The sequence below is a fragment of the Gossypium arboreum genome, chromosome 4 (assembly GCF_025698485.1).
Source record: "Gossypium arboreum isolate Shixiya-1 chromosome 4, ASM2569848v2, whole genome shotgun sequence".
In the NCBI taxonomy this organism is placed as follows: domain Eukaryota; kingdom Viridiplantae; phylum Streptophyta; class Magnoliopsida; order Malvales; family Malvaceae; genus Gossypium; species Gossypium arboreum.
The window spans coordinates 117,449,157-117,456,956 of record NC_069073.1 but is presented as its reverse complement, the minus strand read 5'-3'; the positions used below and the strand labels follow the sequence as shown (position 1 = coordinate 117,456,956).

The following is a 7,800-nucleotide window of genomic DNA, read 5'->3' as shown; positions in this document are numbered from 1 at the left end:
ATGTATAAATCGAAAGGCTAGACAGAAGGAAATGTATAAATTTGAAAATGTATAACACTTATTGAGGGAAAGACTACCCCCAAAGATTTTCAGGTTAGTATTGTTTCAAGTGCTTGAAAAGATGTCATTGGCATGTTCATAGAGTGAAAATGGCAGGTTCATAGAGTGAAAGTATTTCGTTGTGCATAGTCATTCACTTAGAAATATTGTATTTACATTTAATGAAATTTAAACTCATGCCTTATAGCATATATGACATTTTTGGATAAAATGAATACCCTTCGAGTTAATGGAAACAACATCGACCCATTGAGAGATCTATTAACTTTTGACTAATAATACCTTGCAAACATTTTTCAATGGAGTTGACCTCTCATCAACAATAGACTTTAATCCTTAAAACTCCTATGGACTCGATTTTGGGCCTTTGGTGCATTTGCTGAACCATTTGCCTCATGTTTTATTTTAATAATTTATAACAAATTTTCATTTATAATAAAATAATCATAATTATGAAGCACATTCTTTGTTAAATTAGTTTTCTATAACAACATATTGCCTAAAATTTTAAGTAAAGTTATAGTTATTTTTTTAGAAAAAAACAACCTCAAGAGATTACATTAAAAAGTACATAATTAACTCGTGTAAGATTAATTCTATCCACCAACAACAAATTGCGCACCAAAATTGGTGGTTCTTCAAAGGAGATCAGTCCCACGTCACCATTAAATACACATTTTGTCATTTAATTTGCAACTTCATTTTTAGATCTTGAGATAGGATGAAAACAGACTTTCCATTTCGATTAGTAACAAATGAATAAATCATAGTTCCACCATTCTACTACTTGTAGCTCCACCGGCTAAAATAGTTTTTCACTAGAAGGGTATTGTTACACTCTACATTAATTTGTCTAAAACCCTTATCCCAAGTTATGCGCAGTCCTTCTAACACTACTCTTACCTCATTTCCAAAGATTGAATCCTTACCAACTATCACTGAATATCCAAATAACCAATTTGCATAAGAGTCCTTAAACACACCTTGTATATAAGCGTTACAAACATTTGGTGACCCTGCTCCATCCGTATTAAGTTTAATCCATCCTTTAAATAAATTTATTAAATAATTTTCACACAAAAAATCTATTAATCATATTTTATTAAATGAAAATAGCTTTCAATGAGTGGAACTAAAGATATCAATTTAATAAACTATTAAGTTCCATAATTAAATATTCTACATTTTTATTATAAATTTGAAACAACACAAACTTATAAATTAATTACTTGAATTTAATAACTCATGATAAATTAATCAATTTAATTTGATGACTTATATTGATTTAGTTTAAACTTGTTAAATTTATACATAATTAATCATGTGAAATAATATAAAATAAAATATGCATAAAACAATAATGCATGCATTGATGCACTTACCATAGATATTTTAATTTAATTAATTTGATTCCCACTTTCTTTATTTTTAATATAATTCTCACTTTCTTTATTTGATGAAAATTCATGATATGAATTTTATGAGTTTACAACAATTATAACTTTATAACCGTAAATTGTTATAGATGTATAACTACCGTCTCTCTATAATATGCAAAACCTTAACAATGAAGGTTGACGGTAATAATTATTTGATCCAATATTAATTATTTGTTTTAACTAAACAATAAAAAAGTAAAGTTATAGTTAATTTTACGTTTACTCTCCGACAACAACAGTGCTAAAAGTTTAGTATTTAACAATAAAGATAATAAAACAATAATTTTCAATAAGTTCAATTGTCTTAACCATATACTATATATAATAACTTTTAAATGAGTAAATTAGTTTTTATACATTGGTTTTGATACTTTCATTAAAAGTTTTATTTATATATACCGTTAAAACCTGGTATGACCGACACAATAATCTAATAGGGATATATGGCATGCCACATATATATCATCTTGACATACAATGACTGATTTTAATAGAATGACCAATTTATTCTTTAATTTAACATATAAAAACTAATTTACTCATTTGTTAGTAGAGGGGTAAAATGCGATCAAACTATTAATATAAAGGCCTCTATAGTACTTTAATTTACAAAAATATTAAGATATATATGTCAAGTTATCATATGCCTTTAGGATAAGCCAAAAAAAAAAAAGGATCTTCCATGAAAAAGTAAAAGAACTAAAAATGATCAAATTATAACATAGAACTCGTATAAAATAATAATAATTATAATAATAATAGAGGAACTAAATCCCCCAAATAGCATAGGGACCTTTTTATAAAGTTGATCTATTTCAAATAGATAAAAAAAACAATTATACCAACAAAAACACCCACTTTTGCGGTTCACAACGTCCTCGCTAACGTTTTTGTCAAGACTGTATCTCATACTTCCATTATTGATATTTTTATATACCAAAGAGGACAAAACGTATGACATTAGCTATCATCTCTGTTCATTCGTTTGTTTCTTAAGCCTGTTCTTTTGTGTTTAAAATAAACATTTTTAGGTCCAAAAGTATTTTTGAAAGAAAAACTGTATAGAATAAGTTATTTTTGGCTAGAATTTTTAACTTTTCAGAAGTGCTTTTTAAAATCACTTCTGAAAAGGAGAAGTTAAAATTTTTAACTTTTTCTCTCCCAAAAGCACTTTTAGTGCTTAATTATTTTTTCACCCATCCAATAACACAGTACTTTCTATTTTTTTTCTTTCTTCTACTTAATTACAAATGTGTTAAAATTATTAATTAAAAATAAAAAAATTTAAAATTCTAATTACAAATATTTAATGGTTATATTTAAATATTTAAAATGTAGTTTATATATTCTAATTAAATTTTATAAGTAATTAATATTTATCACTTAAAATATTTAAAATTTATATTTTATATTATTAAAATATTAACAACAAATTATAATAATTTTTATATTTTTACTAAAATATAATAATATTAACTAATTTAAAATAAATATTTTATTTGTCAAAAATATTTTTAATAGTAATATTAAAAACTCAAATTTTAAATTAAACTTTTTAAAACTATTCTCAAAAATACTTTTCTATATAGCAATTTTCAAAAGCACTGTAAATTAAAATACTAAACTGAAGCTGAAACCTTAACTGATTGTAAAAAGTAAACAAAAATCCAAATACAGGTCAGTGTTTACTGACTAAAGATCCTTGAGTATTGTTTTCCTCTCCAATTCTCAACCTCGAACTTATCTATGACATCAAAGCTTTGGTCTCTCTATATATAAACATTCACTTTCTTCCACGATCAAAATATCAGTCACACCAAACCAAAAAGGGGGATCGAAATGGGGTGGAAAGGAATTCTGGGTTTTGAATTGATTATGGAATAGTTTTGTCCAGACTGTATCTCACACCTCTATTATTGATATTTTTATATACCAAATAGGACAAAACGTATGACATTAGCTATCCTCTCTGTCCATTCGTTTGTTTCTTAAAAGAACACGAAACTGAAGCTGAAACTTTAACTGATTCTGTAAAAAGTAAACAAAAAACCAAATACAGTTTAGTGTTTACTGACTAAAGATTCTTGAGTATTGCTTTCTTCTCCAATTCTCAACCTCGAACTTATCTACGACATCAAAGCTTTGGTCTCTCTATATATAAACATTCACTTTCTTCCACGATCAAAATATCAGTCACACCAAACCAAAGAGGGGGATCGAAATGGGGTGGAAAGGAATTCTGGGTTTTGATTATGGAATAGTTTTAGCACCTATGGGCCATGATATTGCTGGACCTGAGCTCGTAGCTGCTGTTGCAAACGCTGGTGGCCTTGCCCTTCTTCATGCTCCTGATTGGGTACTATAAAATTCCCATTTTTTTTCGTTCTTTATGGTTGAGCCAATAGGGTCTTCAATTTTGAGTTTGTATTTACTATTGGTTACTAGTGTCCATAGCTTGTTTGACACAATGAGTAAATGAAATTTAAGGGTCTATTTCAGTTTGTTTTAGATGTTTTAAGCTGGTTTAAGCTGTTTGGTTTTGGTGTTTGTAGGATTCACCAGAGCAGCTAAAGGAGCTGATAAGGAAGACACGAGAGCTAACTGATAAACCCTTTGGGGTTGGTGTTCTTTTGCCATTCCCTCACAAGGAGAACATAAAGGCTATATTGGAAGAAAAGGTGGCTGTTCTGCAAGTAGCGTGGGGTGAATGCTCAAAGGACCTTGTTTTAGAAGCTCATAATGCAGGGGTCATGGTTGTTCCTCAAGTGAGTATCATGCTTTCCCCCTTTTGTTCCATTGGTAAACATGGTTAAGTTCTATGTTACTCTGATAAGGGTCGGACACGGACATGTGGCTGACCAAGAACCTTTTCTTATGAGACATATTGTTGCCTTTATGTAAATCTAGCTTACTATGACTCTGTATTTCAGTCTAAGACTTTGTGTCTGACACTTTTATTAGGACATGGTTATGAGGAATGATCCTACAAGGACCTTTAAATACAAGAAAAAGAATATACATGTATCGGATATGAATACAACAAGCACACCCAAATATATATATATGTTTAGTCCCTAATTTTGCTTCCTCATAGACTATCTCATGAGCTAAATGTAACTACATTGCAGGTTGGGAGTCTTGAGGAAGCAAAAAAAGTAATTGATGCGGGTGTAGATGCGATTATCGTTCAAGGCTATGAAGCTGGAGGGCACGTAATTGGACAGGTATGAGCATTTCTTAAGCTTTATTACATTGCAAGGTTTCAACTGTGTAATCAATATACCGGAGCTTCTTACTTTCCAAAATTCATAACCCTGTTGATGTGTTCCTCAACACCATAAAACTTTGTAACACTGAAAGTTCGGGGTAAAAAGGTTGATGTTTTTACCATTTTCAGGATGGTCTAATTTCATTATTGCCACGAGTGGTTGATGCGGTGGCTGGTCGTGATATTCCGGTAATTGCTGCTGGGGGCATTGTAGATGCTCGTGGTTACGTGGCTGCCTTAGCTCTTGGTGCTAAAGGCATTTGCATGGGAACTAGGTTTGAACCATCTTATTATAATCTCAAGATTTGGCTTTCATTTGGTGCTCGGAATTTGTTACCTCATTCATGCTTAGAAAATCATCTCATCTCTTGGTGTTCTATATATATATATATGTATTTGCATGTTTTATAATGGAATGTAATGACTTGCTATAGTTCGCAGTTTGTTCATAGATTCGTTAAGCCTTTTCTGCTCTTGCGAGGCATTTGCAGGTTTCTTGCAACTCAAGAAAGCTATGCTCACCCAACATACAAACAGAAACTGATCGAACACGATGAAACCGAATACATCAATATCTTCGGCAGAGCACTCTGGCCTGGTGCACCGCAGCGTGTCCTGCGAACGCCATTCGTCTGTGACTGGAAATCCCTTCCTGCTCATGAAAACGAAAGTAATCAGCCCATCATCGGTCGATCACTAATACATGGCATGGTCAGAATCTAAATACTCTATTCGAATCCGGATAACATTGGAATGATAGTTTTCTGAATGAATTCTAAGCTTTCAGTTTCTAAATGTTCTTCAACAGGAAACCGAAATCCAACGCTTTTCTGCTTCGGATCCCAATCCAACAACAACAGGTGAGATCGAAAACATGGCACTTTACGCAGGCCAAAGTGTCGGCCTAATCAAAGAGATTCTTCCTGCTGGAGAAGTAGTGAAGAGACTGGTTGAAGGGGCTCAACATTTGATCCGCCAAAGATTTAACGAGGAATCAGTCTAAAAATCCATTTGTAAACATGTATTGCACTTTGCTTATGTGAGAGTGTTTTTAAAGCTTGGTTGGTTAAAGCTGTTACAGCATTTTAATGTATGAAATAATCCAAAAGAGACTAATATAATACAGGAAATAAAGCTGTACAGAGATTTTTTTTTCTCATTTCTCCTTTAAGAACATATGAATTATACCATTTAATAGGTTCATATCCCAAATTATATCTACTTTACATCTTTAATGGAGGAAAAAAAGAGTTTGCGAGAAGTGGTGCACCAGCGAGCGTACGAAGCATGGAGATTAGGCCAGTCGGAGGATGGGCAATACGTGAAATGGTGAAGCCAGAGTGAAAGCACTTGCTCTTGCTCCTCGTGTTGTAACATGTCGATGACGTCTTCCAATATCATCTCGAGCTCGGCTCTTTCACTTAGGCTCAACACCGGTATGTCGTTGCCATTGTTACCTCTGCATAGCAATGGCAGCCATGTAATTAGCATCTTCATCTTTGTTTGCCTCAACCTCTCTTTGTTGCCTCCTTCAGTCTCTTCCAAACCTGTATCCTTCGTTTGCCTGAATAAGAATGCTGCAAAAAAAAAAACAAAAAAAAATAATCTGAAACACTTTTTGACATAACATCTAAAATTACTCGTAAAAAAAGCAACATCGTTTTGTATTGACAATAGGATATCCGATTGGGTTAAATCCATTATTAAGATTAAAAATAGTAATGGAGAAACTAACGTACCCGAAACCTTAACGAGGGAACCTTGAACCCGGTTTTCAGCCACAACCGAAAGCTGAGCCAAATTCGAAGCCGACGCCCATCTCTCAACAGCCTCTTCCTTGAATCCGCAACCAACCAATTTCTGCGTTAACCAAAGCAGCTCAGCCACCAACTTCTCCGCCGAATTCCCCAAACGGCTACTCACATCCTCCCTCACCCTCCCGCTCCACACTCCATCCCGAACCGTCCGGAAAACTCGATCAAACCGAAACTGACCCGATCCGGTCCCCATTTCAATCAACGCAGCTTCAACCCGGCAAATAGTCCTTGAAAAAGCCGCCGACAAAACCCTCCGGTTCACTTCACGTAAAGCTTCAACGTCTTCCCTATTATTCCCTTCTATAAGCCTTTCCGCTAAAGATCGAACGATCCCATACTTGGTCGAGCTAACCGGAATGTCATTAACGCTAACCAGTAACTGCCAAAGCGACCGACCGATCCCCGAGTCGCCGATCCCGGAGTCGGCGATGTAACTGCTTTGGGTCGGCTTAAACGTGTAGCCATTTTCGGATTTTAAGGAATGTAAATAATGAGAAGGGAAAAAAGAAAGAAACAAGCGTAGAAAGAAAAGAAAAGAAGTGACGATCAAATAACGTATTATTTCGAGGAGTTTGTATTTTCCGGCTAAGTTCAAGAGGGATTTGTCGGCGTAAATGAGTACTGATTTTACCGTATTTCGAAGGAGTAATGGGGCCATAATTGTTGCAAAGTTCTCCATCATAACCATATGCTTTACTTCTGCTGGCTGAATGGTGTGACGCTAGGAAATGATGAAGAAGAAGTGACTAATATACAGAAAAATGCTTGTTTTTTAGGTTGAGTGGTTGAGGTTTTTTTACTAAAATAAATTAAAAAAAAATTATTTATCAAAATAAGTTGTCAGTCTAATTATATATGAAAATGGAGTATTTTTTTTATTCGCGTTTATCTGACAGGCGTAAATGATTATTTTATATTAATTTTTTTTTTGTTTTTTATCTAAATAATTATTATTTTTTATTTTCGAGTTAGTATAACTCGCGTATAAATACGAATACAGGTTGCGCCTACTTGAGAGGCGCGACTAATCGAGCCTTTCTCAGAGGTGCAAATGAATATGCCTACCTCAGAGGCGCAAATGGTTGTGGTGGGGCCCACACGTGCTTAACTTTTCCCTTATATATACTCTTGAAAATTAAATGAACACATACACAAAATTTAACATAGCAAGTTGAACGGAAAGAAGATAGGGAGAAGAAAAAAAAGAAAGGAGAAG

General features: G+C 33.4%; 2 protein-coding genes across 2 annotated transcripts; one reads left to right on the top strand and one right to left on the bottom strand.

Annotated features, from left to right (window-relative positions):
- The first annotated feature begins 3,173 nt into the window (after positions 1–3,173).
- LOC108460867 (uncharacterized) lies at positions 3,174–5,926 on the top strand. Its single transcript, XM_017760560.2, has 6 exons — positions 3,174–3,855; positions 4,052–4,264; positions 4,628–4,723; positions 4,897–5,042; positions 5,259–5,478; positions 5,576–5,926. The coding sequence occupies exons 1-6, from the start codon at positions 3,721–3,723 to the stop codon at positions 5,768–5,770; spliced, it is 1,005 nt and encodes a 334-aa protein (XP_017616049.1). The 5' UTR covers positions 3,174–3,720; the 3' UTR covers positions 5,771–5,926.
- On the bottom strand, positions 5,626–7,343 carry LOC108460866 (uncharacterized). The gene is made up of 2 exons (XM_017760559.2): positions 6,507–7,343; positions 5,626–6,344 (listed from the first exon to the last, which is right to left on the bottom strand). Exons 1-2 carry the CDS (start codon positions 7,270–7,272, stop codon positions 5,986–5,988), a joined length of 1,125 nt encoding a protein of 374 aa, XP_017616048.1. The 5' UTR covers positions 7,273–7,343; the 3' UTR covers positions 5,626–5,985.
- Between the last annotated feature and the right edge of the window lie 457 nt (positions 7,344–7,800).